A 26,289-nucleotide genomic window follows, 5' to 3' on the forward strand; every position below is an offset into this window, starting at 1 on the left:
ACTTTCCTGACAATGGAGCTGGAGCAGCGTCGGCCATAGTGACAGTTATAAGCAATTCTGTCCAAAAATCACGAAGCACAGAAAACCTCTCAGCTCTTTTCCGGCCGACGTGAAGCCACATCCTCGCCCCGAGTCTTACCCGTCACTTGCACACTATGACATTTGATTTATAGAACGTTTTAGACCAAATAATCTAGACCACGTCACTCAAAGTCAATGGCCGGACTGTGTTAGTTGGGAAAATATATCGGTGTATTAAAAGCATAAAGGGACCCGGACGCCGAAGCGACCGCGTGCATTTCCTCCAGCATAGATTCGATTTTACTATGCCGTGCGCGATTCGGGGAAATCGTCCATCTATCCGGGTCAATTTAACGCGAATTGTGCAAAATTGATGACGGCACGCGTTACTTCCAGCCGGTTTTCCTAGAATAAAAGTTGTTGCTCGGCGCCGGCGAGCGAGCACACGCGTGTCCGCCTCAAGGCCGATGTCTCCGCTACCGGACTGGGAGGTTCGGCGGGTCGCTGCTGCCTCGCAGCGTTTTTATTTGACGGGAATTGGAGGATGAAGAAACACAAACGAGACTACTCCGGTTCCATGGAGTCCGCCAGATCAGCTGCTGGCAGTTGGTGTTCTCAATCACGTCCGCAGAAAGGCTTCATAGAGTCGCCGGAGCGCCTGTGGAATGAGACTCTATACTGCTACGGGATAATAACGGTGTGTTATTGCTTTTTCTACATCCTTATTGCAGCGGCAGCAAATATTGTGACTGACAGCGGCGGAATAAGCGTTGTTTTCTCGGCGATCGTATATTTTGACGCTATATTGTGACGCTCCGTCCGGCAGCTGGTGCGAGGGACGTGACCAACTCCAGGACTTTTTTTTGTGTGGAGGTTTTTAAAAAGAGGGAAAGTCGCCATGGCAGAGACGTCGGCAGCTCCAGCAAAAGCCAAAAAGTCATCGAAGCCCAAAAAACCCGCGTCTCATCCCAAGTACTCGGAGATGATCACAGCGGCGATCGTTCACGACGCCAACCGCAACGGAGCGTCCCGCCAGTCCATCCAGAAGTACGTGAAAAAGAATTACAAAGTGGGGGACAACGTCGATGTGCAGATCAAACTGGCCCTGAAGAGGCTGGTGGAGAGCGGGATGCTGCGCCAAACCAAAGGAATCGGTGCGTCCGGATCCTTCAAGCTGACCAAACCAGAGGAGCCCCCAAAGCCCAAGAAAGCGGCGCCAGCTTCCAAACCAAAGAAGGCGGCCAAGCCACCCAAACCCAAGAAGGCGGCCAAGCCCAAGAAGGGCAAAACGGTAGAGAAAAAGGCCAAAAAGCCGGCTCCGAAGAAAGCGAAAAGCGCGGTGAAAAAGACAACGCCAACCAAAGCCAAAAAGGCACCAGCCAAGAAAACCAAGCCCGTCAAGTCCAAGGCAAAACCCGCAAAGAAGACAGTCAAACCCAAGGCGAAGCCGACAAAGAAGACCAAGACGGCGAAAAAGAAGTGAAAAGACACTGAGCAGAGGGACTGTAAATACTCAAAGAAATCTTTCCGTATATGTATTATTTTTGTAATGTGTCAAACCAGTTTTAGGTTGTTTTTTTCCTCCTCTCCAAATGCACTATTGATAAAATGCTGTAGAACTAAACGTTACCATCACCTGTTGTTTGTAATGTCCCCTTTACTCTGTTGGACTGCACATTTTGGAGTCTTATTGAGAAAGAGAAAACATGTTGATCCAGTTAAACCATTGGAGGCTCGTTGTCAGCTGTACTGGGCACCATGGGGCCTTTACGGTGCGCAGACTTCAGAGACAGTAAAGACTCCCCGAAATGCTCCAGAGTTGACATTAAACCCCCTGTGTGTATAGCCCATGTTGTCCAGAACACTCTAGAGTAAGCAAACATCTGTGTCTTCACTTTGAGACTGTTTATACATCATTCAATAAATCTGTCTTCTACAAAATCTTTGTGCCAACTTACTGCGCTTTTATTTTACGCGTGCGCAAAATGCTGGGAATCATTCAAGGATTAGGTTGTATATCCGAGATGCGCTACATTTAGACTCACAAATTAGTATTAATTCATGTCAGAAACTACAGACAGTTATTTCAAGGCAGAGGCACTCAAAGTATGCAGGTTATATCCATTCTTCACGGAGAAACTTCCTCCTCTAACAGCAAGTAGGACAAAAATGGCATTTGATTCTAAATATAACCACTACTTGAGACAGTTATCCTCCCCAGCACGTGAGAAGAGGGTATATTTGCACCTTTTGCTAAAGTGTTCCACCAGATGAAGCCACTCACACAAGCATCCTTCCTCCGAGAGGACGCGCGGAGCGACAGCCAGCCTCGCCTCACCTGACGCAGAACACCGCCACCTTGTGGCAATCTGCGGAACAGCTCCGCTACTCGTCATCACCAGCGCCTGGAAACAGACGGAGAAAACAAATTCATATGAATTCTACTATGCTATGAACTTTAAAGGCAGATGTCAGTAAACTAACCTTTGAAGAGCTGGTTGAGCAATCGTAGCAGAGGAGTCACGAGTTCTTGCAGCTTCAGATGGTGGCAGATAAAGATCCCCAGTGGTTATGAACTCAAAGATAACCCAGACTGTGATGGCAGAGCTCACTAGGACCTTGAAAAATCATCACCCTGAGCAGGATCCCTGATTAGCCTTTGGGCAATAATGTCAAATACAGACACCAGTTCAAACAATTAAAAGCTTGAGGTCAGGCTTGTCAAGACCACAGTAACCATCAAAAACCAACATAACATATCTGCCATCACCAACCACAATTATCGTCAGTAAAAAAGACCCTCTTTCAGTCTGGTCTTTTATTTAGCATCAGAATTGATTCATTTTCAACTAAAAAACACTTTCAAAATCAAATTGCGGCAGCAGATCTGGAGGCAAATGAAAAACTTCCATCTTAAAATTACAATATGAACACCAGGAAATTGTGGAAGTGTGGACAGACTGTCCATAGCTGTAATTTTAAAGTGTGCTCTACATCCCTTCATTGCAGAAAATATATCTCGCAGATGCATTAAAAACAGTTTCATGATGCACATCATAGTCTGAGCAGCAGAAGCTTTAAGTGCTGCGAAAAGTTCAGGGGTCACAGTGAACCCGCAGGAAAAATACCCCCAACTAAAATCTTGCAAAACTTCTAAAATCTACAGATGTTTAATGAGGAATCCAGGGGTGGGGGAGAAATAACAAAAAGCTCAGATCAGAATGACCGATGTTCTAAACGATGAGTGTGCAGCCCTTTGATTCTTCGGTCTGATCCATTTGGCACTTTCAAAACTGCATCTGTGAGATCTCAACGGTGCCGCTAACACCTCGCTGGGCGCGATGCAACACGTGAGGCTTAACTGTCGCTCTGCGTTTGCGGCCCTTCGTGAAAGCACCTGTGCAGACCTCAATTTCCTGTGTGTTTCTTCTTGGACAAAATAAGGCAGAAGCGCTGAGCACAGCAGGAAGGAGAACATCATGATAACTGGCTTCCAGTAAAACTGAATGGAAAAGCTGGACAATGAATTGGAGGTATGAGGAGTTTTCATCTGGTAGGTCTGGTCTTAAAGGTTTGGTCTCCAGGGTGGGGTGGGGGGGTGGAACAAAGTTCAGTCGATGGGCGGTCATTTCAGTCTAACCACGGCTCTGTAGACAGCGAAGCCCAGAACCGCCACTACAGCCGAGCCCAGAGCCACTCGCAGCCAGAACGACGCGCTGCTCAAGTCTGAGCCATTTAGGTGTCTGGAAATAAGAGGAGACATTAGTAGACTGAAGAGAAATGCAACAATTCCAGTCAGATCTAAACCGATCGGAGGCGGTCGAAGGTGAAATTGCAACGTACGGGTACGCGGCCGCCCAGGCCAGCTTTGCGAAGATGTTTTTGTTGGTGGCGTCGGAGATGACGCTGGAGAAAAGCAGGGGGGGAGGAAGTCGGTGTTTATAGCAGAACTCTGAGGGAGTCATCCCGTGGAACTGTTTGGCCTCAGGAAGGTCCGCTTTGGAGGCGACCAGAACGCACGGGATGCTGCTTTCCATGAAGTGTTGCTAAGTTAAAGGGGAAAAAGAACATATCAGTAAGGAGAGGAAAAAAAAAAAAACCACACACAAGTGTTAAAGCCACATTCAATTTGGCTGATCTACATATGAGCCTACACCACTATCAGTGTATCAGCAGAGAGCTCATTTGCATGTTTTCCCTGTTTTGCATGGTCTATACGAGGATACTCCACAAATTAAGCTATCTAAATTCATTTCCAGTGAAGACCTTGACCCCGCTGCTCCTCAGTGATGCCTTTAATCCAGTACTAAAGTTTCTGTGCCTTTGCGTGTCATCAATAGCATTACTGACAGGGAAGGGAGGGCTGAACTCTCTCTGGAAGCTCTCTAAATCTCCACCATCTCTTTTTCCCCCCAAGTTTCCATCCTTCATGCATACGGCTCATTGTGAAGTCCTGCACGGTCACCATGCAGCTCCAGTGCCAACCTCCAACGGCCCAGGTCTCATCACAGATAACAGCACAGCTGTGTGCAAACACAGGAACCGCTGACACAGCATTTGATGACTGACCTTGTATATACTGGCACAGTAGTCAAAGGAGCGGGGATCGCTGGTGTCATACATGAGACAGGCTACATCACAGGCAGCGTCCGACTGTTTCAGGAACTCCACCTCCACGTCCACCTCGTGCAGCTGTAGGAGGACAACAGTGAGACAGAGGTCAGGCTTTAGTGGGGAGTTTAAGGCTCAGCTGTAGGATTGAGACTGTAGCTGCTTACAATCAGGTACTTCTCCTCTTTACAGACGTAGACGGTGTTAATGGCGTAGGGTGTGAAGGCACTGCTGGTGTTCCCCATATTCTATAGAAGTAAGAAACAGCGCAGGTGTGATTTTATCGATGGTGACATCGTCAGGATTTTGTGGTCTAGACAGATGGTGCAATACCGCAGAACTGCGTCCCAGAAAGGCCTGGAGAAATGCTGTCTTGCCAGTCCCCCGTGGTCCGATCACCTTGCAGAGAAACACTGACCGCTGTGTTTGGCGCTTCTCCAGGTCCACGACTTTCTCCCTCGTTACTGCAAAACCCAAAAAGGACAAACATAAACAACAGGATACCCAAAACACACAGGGTTCCCATTCTGTCTGTGGAGATAGGGGAGCCCAAAGCTATGGGAACTGCATGGATATGCACGTTCAACAACATTGGTCTGTTAGATATGCTGAAAGTTTCCTAACAAATCATTGTTCATCCTCAGATTAGTTTACAGTTGGAGAATATGACCAGGAGTCCTCCCACAGAATAATGGAACTTGATTATTATATGGTTCATGTTCCTACTCACTGCATATCAAGTATTTACTTCTGGATCAAAACAGAACGCTAATTTGTGTGATTACCTACAATCTCACACACACACACACACACCTGTGACTGCAGTCGTCTGTGACTCTTGCTCAGTGAGGACAGGGTAGCCTAGGTACCCCAAATGCTCCAAACAACGGTGGATGTCCAGGTAAGCAGAAAGCCTTCATATCAGAAAGAGATAACACACCTTTGACTTCTGGTCCCAACAGAACACAAACTGGGAACGTTAAACCCAGCCAGTCCAACAAAGTCCTTCCCAACCGACTGCAACGCTTACATCCACTGACAGTGGTAGCCATGGTTAGAGATGTACCCCTCAGCAGTGGTGGGTACCGACACATAAACGCCATCACCCCAGGGCGTGTAAGGACAGACTCGAAACAGATTTGCGAGTTCAGTCGGAGACAAGGCGCCGTCTTTGTCCTGCGATGGGAAACAAACCACCACTTCAGAATAAGAAAACCAAAAGGAAAACACTGCAGGAATAAGATAAAGCAGGTGGACTCACATCATCGTACTTGTCGAACAGCTGCTGCAGGAACTGGTGACCTGAATGATTGAGCTCTGTGGTGCAGCCAATGGGAACCCGCAGTCTGAACAGGACAGCACAGTTATTCATGCACACGTATAAACACCCATCTGTGCTCGGCTCACGGTGGTTTTGAACCGTAATATTAAAATAACACGGGGTAATCGGGTGAGACGTACTCGGGATAAAGATAATCATCAGTCAACTCCAGGTTGTCATCGTAACCAAACTTCCTGAGGATAGTCCATGTGGTCTCATGTCGGCCCCTTTGGATAAATAAAGTATTAAGGAACAAGAAGCCTGAAAAACAACGGACACAATTTTGGGTCATGAGTTGGACAATGCGTAAGATGGGCGGCACCGTACAACATATTTAAGTTGCTTGCTCTTCTAAAAACATGGTTTTTACCATTGAGAGTCAGGCCGTTGTCCTGCACGCCGTCACTGGTGTTCTTCCAAACGACAGTCTTCACGTCCTCCAAGGCTTGAGGTGCAAGAGGATTCCCAAAACAGGATTTCTGCAAACATAATTAATTGCAATGTTGCCACGGTAACCGAAGCCTAAACGGACTCTAAATGAACGCCGATCCCATGCAACTTTAGCCGGCACCTGAAAACGGTTGAGTTCCAGGTCGCTGAGGATGCGGTCGTTATCCTGGTCAGAAATGTAAAATATCCTGCTGAGGGCTCGAACACACAGCGGTTTGAGCTGGGGGAAATAACATCAGTAGAGCGTTCATTTGTGCGTGCATGAATGTACAACGCAGCTTAATGTATGGACAGCTCATCAATAGTGGCGGAGACCAGGGTACCGAATAACTGTTGATGTTGTATAACTCTGTTGAATAACTGATGTTGTACAGCACCTCACAGGTCTGATATCATCATTCAACCATGTTTTTGTAGGGATTTTTGGTTGTTTGTTTTGGTGATGAGAAATGAGTGGGAATTCTGATAAAGTACTCACTCAATCAATCAGTGACCTACCTGTTTGTCCTCGGGGTCGTACAGAGGTGCAGTGGGGTGAAGAACTGCTTTCTGTGCGTAGTAAAACAGCTCAGAAATGTTTTTCAGGTTCTTTGCAGAGCACTGATGAGAAAACCATAGACGAGACAATTCCAGAGTGTAATCAAAGTAGAAGTCAGACAATCACACGTGTGTATATATATTCATGTACAACGTGTTGATCATGTTAAATAGGTGGTGAACAAACTGTAGCGTGTGCACGTGTGAAAGATCATGAGGGAAACAAAGAGCGGCACCTCGACACACGTCTCAATCTCAGAAAACTGGTTCATAATGGGAAGAATGGTTTCCATTGAGCTCCCACAGCGCAGGTCAGACTTGTTTCCAACAAGAATGATGGGAACCCTGAAGTAGCATATGAAGAGAGCAACTCACATTATGATAGCCTGATATAATGCAAAAGATTATATTTATCTCCTCGGGACAAATAGTACAAAGGTTAGAAAGCTCTGACTCAAATAGGCAGTGTGTTAATTTTACATTTAAAGACAATCAAGCGCCAACACCACAAACAGAGCCGAGAGAAAATAAGTGTTCAACAAGACGTCATCTGGCCACACATAGCACAGCCAGCAACAGCTGATACGTACTTGTTCCCTTTCTCTGCATCTCCATTCACTAAAGGTATCCATCTTGTTCTGATCTGGAAAGTCAGGCGGAACGTTTAGTACATGTAACCTTTATTGCGGCATGAAGACTGAAAAACAAACTGTGAGTGAATACCTTGTTTATTGTGTCCTCATTGGTGACATCATACACCACACACACCACATTAGCCTGTGTGGGCCAGAAAAAACAGCTCAGGAACCTATAATTGACACATGTAGCATCTAGAGGAGCAACACACACGTCTGATTCCCTGCCATTTCAAGAGTTTAAACAAAAATGATGGACAGCCTGTTTGGTTCTGTGTGCTATGCTTACCTTGACAATCTCCTCTCGGAGGACTTCATCACTCTGTTCTTGTTCTGTTGGGACGTACAGAGACAAATGTGGGATTCACTGGTAATTCATCCGCAGAATTACAAGTGGTGCACCGAAAACATCTAAAGTATTTCAGTCTTCAGGTCATTTTACCTGAGTAGTCCACTATGTGTGTGGGCACCTTCTCTGGAGTCACATCAGCAGGTATGGTAATCTCTTCAGCTCTGTGGGGAACCTATCGGAGGTGGCAGATAATGAATGAATTTTCCACTTTATTGTGCCATCAAACGCTGTTGTGCCATTTAGTCCATAAGAGGCAAATCACAAGTCTTAAAACGACACAGACATAAGTAAAAACTATTAACATGCACACAGCAACGTGTATATTACATTACTTAATACAAATAAACAGGTGGACAGCGGTACAACTAACTACAACTCCAGTAACTCCACTTATCCATCCCCTAATCTTCCTGCGATGACCCATCCATAATGGCACAAACCTCTTCAGGAAACTCCTCACCAACCAAAGACATGATGAGGGAGGTCTTCCCCACCTTGGCTGTAGGACACACAGTGACATTAAAACTTAATGAACTTGTATGATCTGACCTCCTAATGACAACTCTTGCTCTTTGATCACCAGTCACACCCCGATAAGGACCGAATAAAGCTAGAAAAGCTATTAGATCCAATCAATGTAAAGAAACTTTGAGCATTCAAGCTGCTTACATCCAGTTCTCAACTGCAACCCACGTTTAATAAACAAGGCAACTCATGACTTTAAGTAAATATTCTACATTATTTTTGAATTGTGATAAGTAGCAAATGTAAAGGTGTGGACAGATGCTAAGTGATATTAGATTAGAACACCGTATACATTACAAAGATAAACACATAATTAGCGTAGCAAGCTTTTCAAAAATCAACATTTCGTGTACAAATGAATGGCCCTACATGGCAACACTTTAACATTTTGTTTCGCTAAAAAACGGAATAGTTACACATAGTTAGTGGGATGAATTAGTGAGCTAAGTTAGTGAGCTAGCAACATTAGCTACTGTTGACAGCGCGGCAGACTTACGTTCCCCCACTAAAAGTATCCTGACGTCTTGTTTCATGTTTCCTCGAGGTTTGAAGAACACCAAGACGCGCAATAACACTAGACTGACATTGATCTTTCATTAAAATGTCAGTACTCTGCGTAAATAAAACGCGGAGCCGTGAACTGAAGCTTTCATCCAAGGTGAAAGCACCATATCATTCCGGTTCCCGGCGGGAAGCGGAAGCAGCGCTCCCCCTGCTGGTCGGGAAACGCACTGCGGCTTTTAATATTAACTCATTAACAAGCGGCTCATTTCCCCACATCAACGACTTACAGCCAAAACTAATTTAATAATTGCTCAGAATACCTTCAGAGAGTTTGTCTGCCACCGTATTGCACGTTTCTAGGGTTAATCGCAGTGAAAAGGATTGTTGACTGAGGCGACAGATTGTAGACTCATTCCGATCATTAGAGAATCAAGTACAGAGATCTGAAGATTGTTCACATTAAAAACAATCAGCTCGTTGCCCCACATTTGTTACTTAAATCCGTAGTATACTATACATACACACATATATAATATACGTGTTTATTTTAAGTTAATTTCAGAAAGAATTCAGGTCTCTGAGTGCTTGATTCTCTCTCGCTTTATGCTTTGAAATGTGTATGTGAAATCAATTTAGATTTTATTTGTGTTGTACAGTAACAGACTGTTCAAAAGCTTGGAAATTGTGCAAAAGTATATTCAATATTGAGCTGGCTGTTTTTTTTTAAATCAGAGGCTAATATGATTTTCAGATGGATACAGAGAATCAGTACCTGCCGTTTTATAAAAAGATCCACTTTTTCCCACGGAGTCAATGTTTGTCTTTTATGAATATGGTAAAATGGATTTGATCACACAGGACAAATCTTACAAGTGTTGTGTGAAAGACACAAGAGTGTGATTCACAGCACTGAGCCTGTGTCACCATCAAAAAGGACCCTAAATTTGATTATCTGCCATTTTGTCTGCAATTTATTTTTTGTAAAATGTCACTTCCAGGCATTTGTATGTACCTTTGCTTTCAGTGGTACAAATATTATATAGATTATGCAAAATCGTTCCTTTCACAGATCAGGGCCCGAGGTGAGATCTATCATTTAAATGCATTAGAGTGTAGATGCCTGTATGTGTGTGTACGCAAAGTGTAAATCTGACGAAAAGTGTAAATCATCTAAAGCATGACTGTTGTGTCTGAGAGCCATGTTTAGAAATTGGAGTAAATTGTCTGATTTCTCTGGGATAGAAACATCAGTCCAGGCACATTTATATACGTGCTGTCTGTCTACTGTCAAAACAAAGTACACAAATGATCTGTTCATCATTTCAGTTATGGTATATAAAGAAATACAAAAGAACAACTTGCATCTGTAAAAAAAATCGGTTTCATTTTAAAAATCATACAAATATAACAAACTGTAAACATCCTACACAAAGCTTCGCCCATTCCCCCAAACCTTCAATTTACAAAAATATCTCTTTAACAATAAAAATAGAGTGAACAATTCAACATTCAAAGGTCACGTACATCCCACAGCAGGATCTCATTAAAAGCTACGGTGAAAAGAAGTGTTCCGGAAGGAGAGAAATGGCACGTCTGCAGTGAGTCGCTGTGCTGTGAGAAATCCTGGCACCTGCCGCTGCCCCAGTTAATCATCTTCACCACTCGCTCTAGAGAGACAGGAGAAAATTCATCCCTATTTCTGGCTCAGTCAGATTGACGTTCACTAAATCCATTGTTTCCAGGAGAATCCTTGGGTGTGGACCAGGACATGTTAACTACGGTACTTGTTATGTTCACAAATGTAAATGTTAATATTGAACATGAACAATGGATAGAAAACCAAACCCTGAGTTTACCTTGGGATCCCACAGCTATGAGTTGACTCTTACAGGAGAGACTTAAACAGGAGATCCAGTGAGGCAGGCTGATCTTTTTTATGATCTGCAGTCAATAAATAAACACAATTAAAACAGCATAACAGCAGAGATAATGTCACATTAGCATTAAAACAGCCGCACAGTGGCACAGGTGGTACCTGTTTTTTAACAAGGCTGTAGAAGGTCAGCTCTTTCTCTACCCCATAGCCAGTGTAGACCACCAGACTGGGGTCTGTGGGAGCGAAGGCAGCCAGACTGGGAGGGGGAGCGTCATCCTTTAAAACACGAAAACAAAGTTTCCAAAAACATTATGTGTCTAACAGTTAATAACCACTCACTGAACCACGTTGAACAGGAAAAAGGTCACAAATACCGAAGACATAAAGGTTCCAGTCATCAGATTTTTCAAAACAAGTAGATTATGTTAAAAAAATGAAACAGTACCCCTAAAAAAGAGGGAGCAGGAAAAGTCAGCCAGTCCAGCAAATCACACTTGTCTTTCAACCAGTCAGCAGCCCACACACTGACGCGTCTGTCGGCACTGGCGGCCAGCCACAGCTCGTTTCCCTCCAGTCCAAATGTCTTGCACTGAAGATTGAACAGTGAAATATGTCATCAGGTGTGAGAAGAGTCAGGGAGCGCCGACCTGGTGTCATTAAACTGTGTCACACCAGCTTAAACCTCATAAAATGTGGATGAGAAGGAAATGGCAGTGTCTGTTCATGAAGGGAAGTTTAAAAAAACCTGTCAAACACACTCATGTAAGAGAGGACAAGGGCCGCTACATTTGACATCAATTTAAAATTCTCTGGTAAGAAATGTCTTTTTAATATTGGGAAGGACTAATTAAAAATTAAACCCTCATAAATCATTGAATTAAGTGACAATTCTGTTTGGGAAAAAAAAGGCTTATTAATCCTTCCAACAGTTGTTAAATGGACTAACTTACATGCTGGTTCACACATTGGATGGTACTGATTGGTGCTCCTTTGTGATCTCTGATGACTCGCACCGTCGCACCATTCACCGTGCTGCTGACAGCCACCAGACCATTTTGCCCTGCTGAAAGGATCACATGACCTACGAGGGGGACCACAGAGGCCTGTTATATTACACTGACACCAGATCATGTCTTAGTGGCTCAAACTCATCAACAAAGACAAGTGAATAAAGAACTTGACTACATTTCATGTCACTAACCCACAAGCAGAAACCCTAACCACGCCCACACAGGATATATGAAAATGCTTAAATATGGAGTGAGTCGTGCGGAACAGGGTTGTGGCATCGGTGTAGGCAGTAGTTGATTTAAAATTTTAAAGATCAAGCTGCCTTTCTTTAAGAAAGGAGCATAAAAACAGGCGCAGCTGAGGCCCTGGAGTCAGAATGCTGCAATAGAGGTCAAAATAACATAAGTGTGCCAAAGATACATATAGAGCTGCATTGGATAATTAATGTTATAATAAACAATCCAAAATACTCTCACACCATGCTAGCATCATAGGGAGTATGCTGCCGCCGCTCACCATTTGCAGAGTACTGTATGGCAGTGACCGCCACGCCATCATGAGGATGCAGCTTCAACTCCATCTCTGACGAGGACAGTCGGAAGATCCTCAAGGTGCCATCGCTGTATCCCGCAGCCAGACATGCACCATCTTTACTGGAAGAGGGGCTCCAGCATACACTGCCACAGGCCTGACAGGAAAGGAAAGAGGGGATTATTATTTAAGTGTGCTGTCCCGCTACTCCGGGAACTCTGAAAACATCTTCTAATGTTTTATCATTAAATTATTACGTCATTAAGAGTGCTCAATGTTGCAATCAAACGTTCCTCAAATGGCACCATTATGCGGGACCTTTTGGATCTGTTAGCTTTAAACATTGTTCTATTCCTTTACCTGGCTGAGCACCTGAAACTGCACCATTAGCTCAATGCTGGAGACCAACCACACCCTCACACTGCCGTCTTCACTGCAGGTGGCAAAGTATTTCTCATCAGGGCTGAATGCTACAGCATTAACCTGGATAGCAGAGAAAGCAAGCACCATAAGAGAATCAAGCCTTACATTACAGAGTATTCCCCTTATAGCCCGATATTCAGAGTACAAACTGACATCAACGTTTTGTAGATTTTCGATGAGCCCAGTTAGTATTTTAACTACTGCAAAGTGCAATTAATTCCTCCTTAGACTGGATATATACAGTTCATGATGTATTTCAATGAACATCAATTGTATTCAAATGCCTATAAAATGATTTACCATTTTGTATTTTGTTATACAATTATACATTGTATACATACAATTACAATACATACATTATTTGTTGTATAATACAATTGAGCTGCTGCCTTTTTGAAACACGTTTCATACCAAAATAGTTATTGCGCATATAGTGAATAGGGCAATTGTGCACACAGTACCCTGTTCTTATGGCCGCTGACCAGTCGGATGTTGCCATAATCTGACCAATTGATGTACCAGATTGTTCCTGCTGTGGTTCCAATAATGCCCATGTCAAGAGTCTTGTCAAATGCTGCACTGACTGTCGCCCCGTCCAGCATTATCTCGTGCTCCAACACCACTTTGGTCCTCCTGTAGCACAAAAGGGAATGCACAATGTACCATTTGTAATGAGGGAAAACTACTTCAATACACATATTGTACAACGCTGCACAGTTGGCTTTGTTATTCACAACAGCAAAAGCTCATTAAAGACAAATCTCTGGATGAGGCAAAGACAGCCAAAAGTTATAGGGAGGAGACTATAGGGGAATATTTTATTTATATGTGACAATGCAGACTAAAAAATATCAAAGGTGTACAACTGTTTTTTTGCAATTAAGTAAAAATGGCAATAAGGGCCTGACATGATCGGTGTATCTGCGATAAATGCCACCCTGCCTAGAAAATCACAAGCAAATATGAACGAATTAAAGAGAGAGAATCAGCACCAGACCTTTGGTTCACATTAGAGAAACTGTCCTGAGGCTTTACAGCCTCGACCTCCCACAGACGCAACCAGCGTGAGTTGCTGCCACTCAACAGACGATTCCCTCGACACAGCAACACTCCTGTGGCAAAAAACCATTAGCCAATTGACAAAACACATGAATGCAGGGCACACAGCACAAAATGACAGCAACTTTACCACCTAAGGTAAAGATCCCCTACTGATACAGACACAAGTCACCAAAAGCACCCCTATCAATAGGTTAATCCATGCAGCGCCACTGTTGTTCACACAAGACAGTTGTAACGGAATTGTTACCAATTTCGCCCTCTTCGGCTTCCCAGGTCATGAAACAATGTTGTGTGCCAACATCCCAGATGCAAACATGTCCTCGATTGGTGGCAGTGAACAGGAGTGAGTCTGCGTGGTAGGACAGCGCTGTCAATTCCACATCACCTACTTCTGCTGGTGCTTTCACTCCCTGGAACTAAACAAGATGAAACAATTTCAAATGTCAGCAGTATTTTAATATGTTCCAAATGAACAAGGAACGGCAACATGTTAGTGGGATTGATGACATGGGCTGAAATATGTGCAAAAAGACACTACATTGGAATAATTCATATTTAAATCTGAATTGCTAAACTTGAATTGCATTAAAATACTGCACTAATTTTTTGCATTAAGTTCTCAAAATGTAATTTCAATTTACAGTAACAGACATCCAGGTAGTTGAGAAAGAACAACCCTTCACAATCCGAGTGAAGATAGAGAGAACTCCTCTTTGGCCAATCGGCACCTACAGTGTGTGTTGAGGCCATGGAACATTTCCTGAAGTTGCACTTCAATTTAGGTTTCAGAGCCCACGATATATAGTTATTCAACCTACCTTTAATGTTTTTAAACTCATTTAAGTGGGAGAAAAATGGTTAGTAGGATGAATGGGTCACGTCACAGCCTGCGCGGGGTTTGTGTAACTTTCCTGGGTGGGTTGGAACACCACGTTGCCAGTGACTTAAGATCCACTAAGTTGCAGAGCAGGAGCTCAAGCCCAGTCCCCCTGCTCATCTCAACCACACGCAAGCGCCCCGTGCAGAGCTGCAGGGCTCAACAGCCTCCCCGGCACAGCTCGAGCTCTGGAAAATTTCTTGGCTGCACCACTGGTAATGGCGACAGCACCATGAATTGCATCATGTAGTTTGTGTGTCTGTAGTGTAACACATTGATTTATGACAAGGATTAAGTGTTGAGAAAAAAAATCATTGACTTAAACTGTTTAGAAGAGTGTGAGTAACCAAAGTTCTATTCCCTTCATAACTAAATCACAAGACATCAGTGTTAAATAAAAGTGCTCCTACTCTCTCTTACCCTAAGCTCAACGTCTGAGCCACACGCGTGGACAAAGCAGAAGTAAACTCCATGGCTTCCCACACAGGCCAGCTGGTTGGCTGCTGAAGGGCTGAAAGCTGCATCATGGATGAGTCCAGATACACTGATACTGGACAGCAACTGGAAGGTGTCGCTATCCCACAGAGCAACTACTGGATCAGAAAAGCCTCCTATGGGACATTGGACAAACCACGCTATCGTAAGCTGCCATTTTCTCGACCCACATCAGTGATGCATGCACAACCCTATTATTTAAATAATGCACTTAATTGACCAGCAGAAAGTAAGAAGCGATCATCCGAGGAGAAGGTGAGGCACTGCACTTCCCCGCTATGGTGGAATAAGGTGGTTCGACACGTTCCGTTTTGAACATTCCAAATGCAGATGAGGCTTCTGGCGCCATGACTCCCGCCAGATGCTGATGCCATGGTCTGGACAAGAGTCACACACAGGGAAAATGAATACAGATCACACAGTTTTAGAAGGCGTGGAATAAGCAGATCTGTAGAGGTCTATGGACAGAAACACCAACTAATCGCTATATGTTTTCACAGTGCCACTTGTGCTGATGACCTCAGAAGGCTGTGATTATCGCAGCAGTAAACGCTCCATCTCCTGCAGAGATGTCACAGAGCATTCACCGTTTCTCTGATGAGAATGGACATGTGTTGTCAACCGAAGGTGAAAGAGGTGATCAAACACAGTTGCCTGGTGCAGAGGCTGACCACTCTGCTCACAGTCTTACCTCTGTCCAAACTAAAGCCAATTTAGTCCATCAAGGTCAAATTTAGTCTGGAGACATGGCTATGCTCAACAGATACAACGTTGCAAGAAATCAAATATTTTCAGACTGTTTCATTTATTTCTAATCTCTGGCACAGTTACTGTTAAATGCTATCTAGGGTGATTATATTAATGGATTCTGAGAAGAACTTTAAAAATGTACCCAAATATTGTCCCTTAACATTTCTGACAGACTATAGCTTTAATAGCACTCTGATATCAGTCGACAGTTGAGTTAATGTAGAGCTACCTCCTGATTTGTGGTTCCAGTGACCTTCTCTGATATCTGTCACTAGATGAGATGGACACTTCCATTAAATGCATTTGTGTGACAGAGTGGCAGCAAGGGAAAGAAACACCAAGAGTGTGGCCTGTAAAACTGCATTTCTCAGCAGCTTAATGGCTGTTATTAACATTTTGTAAATGCCTCTTTGCATTTACTGCGACCGACTGTTGCCTTTAAACATGAACTAGCTGTACTTGTGTACCTCCGTATTGTGTGTAATTGCCAGACAGGAGATTTCCTCGTGGTGGCCCTGCAGGTGTCTCTGACGTCCAGTGTGAAGGTATTCCACCACCACCACAGATCCACAGGTGTAAGCAAACAAACCTGCAGCAGCAAGTATTTAAAAGAATTTACTGCAAAAAGTCCCTCATTACTTCATGTTCTGAAAAATCTATTCTTGCTTATATTACAACCTTGTTCAGGGCTCCACACCATATTATCCCGTCCATTGCCGTTATAGCCAATTACAGCTTTCAGCTTGATGCATTCTTCTCCTGGTATGGGGGGGACAGCAGCCTGGATCAACAAAAATATAAGATGGGTCACCACACCAAGCGATACAAGACTAAATGATTATCTTATTATCTTTGAATAATCTTTGCCTGATCAACAGTGGAGGTCTTGAAACGGGAAATAAAATGCCGGTAACAATCAGGGCGTACTGGCTCTGTCCCTTTCAAACCAAGTAAACAGGACAGGATCATTATGATTGCACAGAAGACAAGAGACAAGAACTTCAGCATTTAAACAAAAAAAGACAAAAAAAACAACCTTTGTCACTGTGACGAACTGTCAGGGGAGAGGTCTGGTCCGGTACTGTGATTTTGAGGAAAGAGGGAGCAGGTCTGGGTTCAGCAACAACACCTGAACCACTGGTTGAGAGTGGAACCGTTTCCTCAGCTGGAGAATAGCAACAAGGGTTTATCCAACAATGCTGCAGGTATAAATCACCACATCTAGACATTATTTTGAGAGTCATTAACAAAATAAAGATTTGAAAACCCAACTTACCAACATGGTCCAGTTGGTCAAGGGTGCTGATGTCTACCGGTGGTGAGCATGGGAGAGGTACCAGCTTTCGGGGAACTCCATTTGACAGGACCGACTCACCCAATTCAGATTCGGGCTCAACTACTTTCAATTCTGGCAAAATATCTTTTCAGTTAATAACCACAATTCAATCAGGTGTGTATATTCTGAAATTGTAAGAGGAATGTAAACAGTGAACTAGGTTACCTGTTTTAGAAGCTGATCTGTTGCTTAGGACGGACGATGAACTGTGATTAAACGCAGTTACATGTCAAAATAGGTTAGTTTGGAGAAGTCCACATATTTATAAAGAAATACAAAAACACATCAGACATAATTACCTGTCATCACTCGCAGACTCCTCAGGAAAAGGCAGGAAATCCCAAAAGAATATAGCATCTCCCACTGAGATGACGCCCAACTGGTCCGGGGTGAAGCCCACCTGGCAGATGGGCTGACTGTGACCGATGAACATCTAGCAGATGGAGACGTGTTGCAGTGACTATGCAGGGAAGTTATTTACGCTGGCACAAACCCACTTACAAGACAAGTCTGTTCACATGGGAATACATTTTCTTAACATGTTAGTACGAAAAGAGTAAATCACAACATTATTTAAAATAAATTTAGAGTTATAGTAATGTGTTGAGGATACAGTATATACAGGTAGAGTATTCAGGTGGGCTGAATACTCAATGGTTTAGTCTGACTCATGTACACAACCACGCAAGTCTTTGTTTTGAAGAAAATTTCACATAATTGTCTGCTCTCCTGATGTATCAGATAAAGCCATCTGATGTTGTTACTGAAAAAAATTGTGGTATTGTTGGATGTTAATAGTCTGTCTGCTGTCATGATATGTTGTTACAGCAGTGCAGGGTCAGACAGATAGATCTACAGGGGCTCTCTTTTTAAAAAAATGCTCCAAATCACTCCTGAACAGAGTGTAGAACTATGTTGAATTTGAATGGAACTCTCCTTAAATTTTTAATCATCAAAGCATTTTAAAACTAAATGGCATACATTCTGACATTTCAATAGATGTTAAATTGATTAAAAACCTTTTTTACACTATGACTACCTAAAAAACCAAACAGCCATGTATGTTTCACAGCACCAGCTTATACTAATCTTACCTGGGAATTAACATCCAGTTGCATGTTGTAATCCCAAACTTTGACAGCATTGTGTCCTGCAGTCAGCAAAAAACGTCCGTCCTCACTCACAGCCAGAGAGGAACACTGGTGTCTGTGCACTTTAGGCACCTGTCAGGATGATGTACACAGCATATTTATGATACTATTTCAATCTAAAGACGCATTCATATTCATACACCAGTGCCAGTATGTTGGCTGTTGATTCACTGTTCTCCCTCATTAAATAGGAAAAGAGCTAGTTGTTATATTTAGGTGGAGTGCAAATTTCCAATATCTGACTACAATTATCTGATATAAATATAAACACAACATAAAAGCTTTGGAACTGAATATGCAAACACCCTCAAATTTACCCAAACAGCACGAAAAGTTCAATATTTAATGCAATAGGTTTTAAAATCTATGAAGGTGTGAGGAAATCTAGGAACTCTCACCGGGTAGGTAATGTTTTTCTGGTTATTTCCAGCAAAACTATCACTTAAGAGTAAAATAATACTTAATATTGTAATTGTTGTTACCTCCCGAAGAAGACGGCCTGTCTTTGTGCTGAGCCAGAGGATTTTGTTTGCCGACGTGGCAACCAGCAAGTGCTCAGTGGAAGCCGGAGAGAAGCACACCTTCAGTGCAGAATCAAGATGAGGGCTGTGCACATCTAAAATGCTCACATCGACATGGAGCAACTAGACAGAGATAAAACAAGTCAGTGGAGAAATGGGCGTAAAGCAACGTGATCTCAGATCAATATATCAGTTATCTGAAATGACATAAACACACCAGTTTCTGTCTGGTTCTTCTAAAGTCAACGAGGATGCAATATATCAATAAGATAAACATCTTCAAAGAAAATGCAATAAATCACTGATGGGTTAGTGTTGTTTTAATACAATGGACACCTTAGCAAAACCTAGGTTTTTCTGGAACATAAGACATAAATAAGGTAATCAAATGTGCATATATCACATCATTACATCATATCCTCATCCGTAACACTGAAAGCTGATGGTGTGCTGTACCTCCTCCAGAGACTTGGAATCAGCAATGGTAACAATGTACTGTGTGGGACCAACAAAAGCCAGACAGCGGCTGTCACTGCTCACAGTGAGAGTGTCTGAAGCTCGCTCAGGGCCTCCAGCTACCACATTATCTAGAATAATTAGGAACAGATTAAATCAATCGATGCAATGTTAAAGGGATAATGAACATCCTTTGGGGCTGTGTAAGGTACTTAAACCTCACTGGTGTAGTAATTGCTGAATCAATAAGTGGCAATGAAGCAATTTAAGTAATTAATCAACCAGCTGCCAAGGATTACTTTTTAGTAATGTTTCTGTCAAGAGTTTATTGATCACTGTATCATTGGTCACTGTTTAGGAACTGGTTTAATGTACATACAAAGAACTCGGATCACATTGTAGTCTTCATCAAAGGCGTTGTAAAGAACCAAAGAGCCCTGGGAGTCAGCGCTGTACATGAACTCCCCATCTGGGGTGAAGATAAGGCCCATCACTCGACCGCTGTGTTGCCTGCAATTAGTTCCATTTCATTATTTACACACTGCACCCAGAAACAAGTGAACTCAGACGCTTTGACTCGTTTCCCATGAATCTAAAAATAGCTGTAGTTAATAGGCAGGAGCCCTTTTCTGATACATACTTGTGTTCAGCCAGCAGTTTGGCACTGGAGATGTCAAAGACTCTGACAATACCAGAGTTGAACCCACAGGAGATGTGACCTTCACTGGGATGGAAGGCAACACAGCCAGGGCAGTCATCAGACACAAAGTCATACAACTATTCACAGGATACAACAGAATGAAACACTGTTGTTAAAGAGGAATTTAGGTGATGAATTATAGAAAATGTAATCATGTACATGATGTTTACTGACCTGATGCAATGAGTCCATACTCCAAATGCGCACCGTTCCATCGGATGAAGCAGTTGTGAGATGCCGACGGATGCCATCCACACTGAAGCCCAGCACAGTCTCTGTGTGTGACCTCATTAGTGTGTTGTAACTATGGCTCTTCACATCTAGGAATCCCATGATACCAGCAGAACTGCAAGCAAGGACCAAATGGTTGTCCGAAGAGACTGAAACAAGGCTGACGGGTCCCTCAAGCTCTGGAAAAAAAAAAGAAATTTTCTCCAAATAGAGTGCTTGCTGCATGGAAGAGTCTGAGACCTCATCTCAAAGAAAAAGAAAAAGAAAAATATTAATTTTGTCCTTCAAAAAGTATCAAGATTCCTGAATGCAGCAGAAAAAAGGGTGCTGGTATGTTCTTCCACTGCAAATCAGAATACAGCTAGAAAATCCAAAATGACCTTAAGATAAATAACTGCTGAGGGGTGGAAACAGTTACAGTTACCATTTTGATCAGTCAAATAATGTCACGCTTCCACGGGGCTGCACTTACGTGCTTCCAGGAACACATTAGTGAAATCAAGGGACCAGAGCCGCAGGAAGCCATCCTCAGAGCCGGTGCAACAGAAAGATGAGGACATGCTGATACTGTTGATGGCAATGCCTGCATCTGGAGCAAGCAATCACAAACACACACACATCTTTACATCACGTTTTCATCTTTCAGTAATAACCACTGTCTTGCTTTTTAAACTAACAACATGCACTCTGTGTCATAGTGATTTTGAATGCACCGGTCTTAAAGGGTGGTTTCTCCCTGCAGTTGGATTGTGGTTGTTGTGCAGGCTGCAGCCTCCTGATGTTTTTGATTACAACTCGACTGTAGTCAATTTCGAAGATATAACCATTTCGACTGCTGGCATATCTGTGGGAAACCAATCATGGATGAAAATAAAGATTGCCACTAATTATAGACTAGGAGAATTATGCCATTTAAAATACTGGGGGGGGGCACTGGGTTGATCACTCACAAGGTAAAATTCCCAAGACACGGGTTAGAAGACTGTTCCTCAAAGGTCACATCGGTGAAGTCTATCGAGCGGTATTCACCGAGGTCTACTGGACATGAACGGAGTGTACCATTCCGCACACGCCAGAGGCGAATATTATCCCAACCACATGACACCATCCTGAAAAAAACAACACACCTTACAGCAGCATCCTAAACATGCATCCTTACCTTGGGTAAGAAATCAATGAATATTAAATTAATGACAAAAACAGAGCAGGACGGGTACCTTGTGTCGTCAAAGAAGGTGACCTTCATGGTGTTGATGTCAACATCAGTATGAGCTTTAGCTAAGATGGTCACGTCACCTCCTTCCCTAACTTTCAGAGTATTCCACACCACCACCATCTTTGATAGGTCAACATAGAGGATATAAGTCACAGTATGATTTTAGAAAAGTGCCAGTTGCAAAAAAAAGTAAGTGTATGACTCCATTTTCAAAGCTTTTGTATTTTTATTGCATACCGTTTTAATTTTGCTGTCTTTACCCACCCCACACAGGATAGCGCCACTGTATGAAAAGCTTCAAATCACAGAGACAATAAAAGTGAGTCAAGAATGTGCGCATGTACTAAAAGGAATGTTCATAAAAGCAAAGCAGCATATAGATTTGGTTACCTCAGACAGGATAATGAATGAGCAGCAATCCTGAACATGGAAAGACAGGTTCCTTTCTGGTAGTTCCACACTCGAACTACACTGTGGTTGCCCATTTGTGCCGAGGCCAGCAGTGTTGTGTTGCCATTAAAAGCCAGGGCAGACACCTATAGAGGAAGCACGAGGCACACATTTCTAAACTGAACGGACTAGGGGAAAAAAAAAAAAGAGCTTTACTGGTACTCTGGCGACTAGCAATGAAGAGGTTTGTGTAAGTGTTGACTCTGCATATGAGTTTCTGAGTCAAATAAAATAAGTGCCCTTTTTTGAAGGATCGTAGACAAAGTCTTCCTATATAGTGAAAAGGACAAAGATCAGATTGCAGGTCATTTACCTTATCGGTGTGGCCAATAAAAAATCTCTGCTGATTAGAGAACACGTTCAAAGAGACAATAATAGCATGACAGGGATAAACCACTGCATCACCCGTTTTGGTCCACAGTGCCTAGGGTCGAGAAATACAACTATTATGGCTTTTTCTACAATAATTTCCTTTGATCATCTAAAACTACGTCAAATGAACATACACAGCTTGCAGTGGCTCCTCCAAAACCAATTATCCGATTGAGCTTAAGAATTGGATCAGGAAGCAGCTTCTAATAGGGAGAGTAGAAAAATTTAACAAGGCATTGAGACAATTAGATTCATTGATTTTAATTTCTAATAATAAGGAACTCCATTCTCCTTTTACCTTCTGTGTGGGTCCTTTAGACAGTAGAGGATGGACAGGAGATGGAACATTAGAGCAAAGAAACTAAAACAGATAAAACGAAAACACCTCTGTGAGGTTGTTGCAATGTGCTGGACATGATGCATAAAAACACGGAGGAATGTGGGAAACACAACACAACACAACACACATCACAACTGATTGTAAAACTTAGTCAATTTGAAGCATCACCTCTTCGCTCTCCTCTGCTAGTTCATCAGATCCCTCCTCTGGATGTGCATACACATGCACTTCTCTCCCAGTGATGATTGGGGCCATTAATGTGTCCTGGTGTGAACTGGAGCATGTTGATCTCTGCTGATGCTGGTCATCATTAGGGCTAAGTGAACCATCTCTCTGGTGTTTGGAAACTACTCCCAACTCTGGAATGCTCGTCACCATGACAGCTTGGTTCCTGTGGAACTGAGAACACTGACAGTAAGCAGTAAATTTAGCCTGAGAAATATTTGAAATCTTACTGGTCTGACTAAATTTGGATTTTTCACCTGTTTACTGCGGGACATACAATCCTGGACTGGTTTGACGTGCTCTTCTGTAACGGGGCTTCCATCATCATTGGTGCATTCTGTGAAGGAGATTGATATATATATATTTTTATCCCTGATACATTCCTGTTAGGCCCTATGCATAGAAACATAAATAAATTTAAATGACTTTCCAAACAATTCGCATTGTAACCCATTGTAAAGTCAACAGCAGAAAGCCATCCAGCACATACAGGTTACACATGCTGGATGGCCTTCTGCTGTATAAACATGTTAGTAGAAACCTGAAGATAAAAAGATGTAAACAGAACCAAGCTCCCCATTTCCACTAGAATTCCTCTCTTTAACAACTCATTGAAACATCTAATGTAAAGATCACCTTATACTGAACATATACTGTAAACCGTATGTCCAGTGACTCGTTGGCTTGAGTTAATCAGTTAAAACTAAAATGATAGATGACTACAGCAGACCACAAAATGTTAAATGACTACCGGTACTCTCCTTTAACTTTGCGTTTGTGACCATATAATCCCAATAATTTTATCAATAAAAATAAAAAGAATTCAGCAGGCAGCACTTCAATGGCAGCTTATTTACAGGATTTCTGTATAAAAGTAATGGAAAAAGGGTCTGAAAAAGCTACATTAATTGTGGCATTTATGACTTACCAGCCTCATTCTTGGACTTTTCTTTCTGAATGGAGAAAAATGGTAATTTTGATCCATCTGAAGGAAACCTTTTGCAATTAGAAAATTTATTTTAGTACATTGGGATAGTTTAGATAACAATTTCAATAAAGACAATTACATATTTTACTTAGGTAACTGGTATGTAAAGTAAATATATCTTGTGGACACCTGGTTAGTGGTATAAATATTTGTGCTTCATCCATAGAAAAAAAGAGAAAATAACATGTTAATATAACATGTTATTAAAAAAAATCCCATACATCACAATCAGGCCAAATGTAAGAATGCAGAATTCCTTATTAGAATCTTTTTTACTAATATGGGTGTGTGTCAAAGAGCAGCAGATTAAATAAAACTCGTGGATGAAAAAAGCAAAGATACTGTAACTCGTCCACTTTGTGGGAGCCTACAGAAGAGATGAAATTACCTCCATGAAAAGGTGTAAAGATTTAATGGAACTTACAGATCAAAGGGGGACAATGAAGAAATCTAAATATAAGTGCAAAGTAAGACTATCTTATTAACCACACTGACCAGCCTGTCAAAAAACAGGGACCAGCTTAAATACTTTTTAAAAAAATGTAGATTAACATTCTACTGATGAGGTTACGATCCACAGTCAGCTATGGGAAACAGTTTGAACTGTCTAGCAAAAGGTTAAATTTCAATTAATTTACTGTTGCACTGAATGCGTTAGTGGTAAGATGAATATGTAGAGTTCTTGAATGAGACAAAAATACCTGATATAATCATACAGATCATGCCAGGACGTTCCTTTAGGGACAGGAAATGCCATCTCTCTGGGGATGGGACCAAGTCCTTGAGAAGATGTCAGACCCATCAACTTAGCTTCATTGAAAGAAATTCCTGTTAAGGAAGAAAATATGTATTAAATTCTCAAAAAAATCTTAATTGCAATATATATAAAGTGAACATGAATATTGGTGATCTGTGAGGGTGTCACCTGGATCAAGCAGCAGGTCAGTAGTAAACATGTTTTTCACCGCCATGTTTGCACAAAGCTTGATGCTCTTCAGGCTGTGGTAGCAGTGTTTGAGATAGATGGACATCATGTATTCTAAATCCAGCATTAGACAGGTCCAACGCACTGAAGGAGGAGCAGGACCCATCAAACCTGGAACGGTGTCAAATGTACTCATATACCATACATGAGTATACTCAACTATCAACGGGCCAGAGCTGATGTGTATAACAATTTGGATGTTGCATTTTACCATGTCTATTAGTTTTGGCTCTGCCTTCATAAACAGAATCATTTGCAGCTGCACACAAAAAGGGAAACTGGAGCCAGGTCGGTGTTGACTTGAACTCTTTAAACATGTTGGAGAAGGAGATCCGGACTGCAAGACCCCCCTTCACACATCATCATGAGAAAGAAACAAAAATCTGTTATTCTCACACAAACCTTAACACATAATCGTGTTAAATCTATATTTATTTACCTTCACTGAGACATCCAGGTGGACTATGAAGTATTTCCCAGGGGTGGGTCTGAACAGAAGATAGAAGTACCGTCCTGTCAGCCCCAGCGAATGCTTAATGTTTTTGGGAACCAGAATGTAGCTGTTGGCTGGGACAGGAGCCCTGATCCGGAACACTGAGCACTTCAGTGTCTTGTTCTGCCATTCAAAGTGAAGGTAAAGTAAGAAATCATTGGTCAGAATATTCAAGGTTACTCCATAACTGCGTGGGCTTCAAAGCTGCAGTGGACTCTTTATTTTTTTTAGATAAAATACTTTAAAACAAATCTTTAAAAGTTCTCATTGATTACCATGGATGTTGACACATCTCCCACTTTTGAAGACCTTTTCCATTCTTCCACTTTGATGTGCTTAAATATGTTGACGTAAGGATGCTGCCAATCTGCGAAATAAAAAACAAGACAGGTCCGTCTCAATTCCTGACTTCTTTATGTAGCTATGGAATTGTAATGTCAGTGATGGATGTGTAAATATGTCACCTTTACCTTTGCAAGCCATAGAGCGATATATCGCAATCGGGAAACTTCAACGTCGATCTGCAATTTTGTTTAAATCAAGCGGCTTACGGTCATGTAAACGTACATTTGGTGAAGTTAGCTAGCAAAAAAGTCGTATGAAAAGCCCGTTCACCGTATCACAGAGGTGAAAATGTGATACCCTTTTATTAGCTTACGAAATACGAAGACAATTGCAGTCAATAGGGGAAATGAACTAAAATTTGCGGGGATCTCTGTGTCTTGTTTGTTCCCGCTTCAGCTGCCGCTGTTGTCATCGACGCTGGTGACGTTCCGTCGCAGGTAATTCTGGGTAATGAAGTCTATAAATCAGAGCCAACGTCGAAGAAAATCCAAAGGATTTT

General features: G+C 42.4%; 3 protein-coding genes across 7 annotated transcripts; 1 reads left to right on the forward strand and 2 right to left on the reverse strand.

The window, feature by feature from the left end:
* The first annotated feature begins 667 nt into the window (after positions 1-667).
* Positions 668-1,962, forward strand: h1-0 (H1.0 linker histone). Its single transcript, XM_003961302.3, has one exon. The coding sequence runs from the start codon at positions 920-922 to the stop codon at positions 1,502-1,504; it is 585 nt and encodes a 194-aa protein (XP_003961351.1). The 5' UTR covers positions 668-919; the 3' UTR covers positions 1,505-1,962.
* Positions 1,963-2,820: 858 nt separating this feature from the next.
* Positions 2,821-9,154, reverse strand: rhot2 (ras homolog family member T2). Its single transcript, XM_003961445.3, has 19 exons — positions 8,949-9,154; positions 8,368-8,426; positions 8,018-8,099; positions 7,865-7,908; positions 7,664-7,717; positions 7,531-7,583; positions 7,177-7,285; positions 6,902-7,003; positions 6,525-6,623; positions 6,324-6,432; positions 6,094-6,214; positions 5,894-5,978; positions 5,663-5,808; positions 5,446-5,546; positions 4,966-5,096; positions 4,800-4,880; positions 4,591-4,713; positions 3,865-4,067; positions 2,821-3,764 (listed from the first exon to the last, which is right to left on the reverse strand). The coding sequence occupies exons 1-19, from the start codon at positions 8,983-8,985 to the stop codon at positions 3,647-3,649; spliced, it is 1,857 nt and encodes a 618-aa protein (XP_003961494.1). The 5' UTR covers positions 8,986-9,154; the 3' UTR covers positions 2,821-3,646.
* Positions 9,155-10,319: 1,165 nt separating this feature from the next.
* wdr90 (WD repeat domain 90) lies at positions 10,320-26,223 on the reverse strand. 5 transcript variants are annotated; one of them, XM_029846627.1, is made up of 43 exons: positions 25,916-26,223; positions 25,721-25,812; positions 25,392-25,568; positions 25,113-25,302; positions 24,893-25,036; positions 24,669-24,795; positions 23,908-23,975; positions 23,237-23,316; positions 22,923-23,162; positions 22,713-22,775; positions 22,549-22,617; positions 22,356-22,466; positions 21,983-22,128; positions 21,830-21,887; positions 21,594-21,712; positions 21,327-21,485; positions 21,090-21,220; positions 20,849-20,965; positions 20,320-20,555; positions 20,086-20,222; positions 19,825-19,955; positions 19,446-19,576; positions 18,951-19,112; positions 18,412-18,540; positions 17,617-17,750; positions 17,483-17,523; positions 17,258-17,389; positions 17,018-17,146; positions 16,849-16,919; positions 16,660-16,762; positions 16,449-16,570; positions 15,452-15,608; positions 15,157-15,347; positions 14,107-14,275; positions 13,795-13,909; positions 13,259-13,430; positions 12,735-12,857; positions 12,360-12,531; positions 11,783-11,913; positions 11,278-11,421; positions 10,992-11,108; positions 10,813-10,897; positions 10,320-10,623 (listed from the first exon to the last, which is right to left on the reverse strand). In XM_029846627.1, the coding sequence occupies exons 1-43, from the start codon at positions 25,926-25,928 to the stop codon at positions 10,466-10,468; spliced, it is 5,496 nt and encodes a 1,831-aa protein (XP_029702487.1). In that variant the 5' UTR covers positions 25,929-26,223; the 3' UTR covers positions 10,320-10,465. The 5 variants fall into 5 exon arrangements, with proteins under 5 accessions (XP_029702487.1, XP_029702497.1, XP_029702493.1 ...); XM_029846637.1 differs by having other exon boundaries at positions 25,164-25,302; positions 25,916-26,222; XM_029846633.1 differs by having other exon boundaries at positions 24,893-25,063; positions 25,164-25,302; positions 25,916-26,222.
* Between the last annotated feature and the right edge of the window lie 66 nt (positions 26,224-26,289).

Source organism: Takifugu rubripes, chromosome 1 (genome assembly GCF_901000725.2).
Source record: "Takifugu rubripes chromosome 1, fTakRub1.2, whole genome shotgun sequence".
Classification (NCBI taxonomy): Eukaryota; Metazoa; Chordata; class Actinopteri; order Tetraodontiformes; family Tetraodontidae; genus Takifugu; species Takifugu rubripes.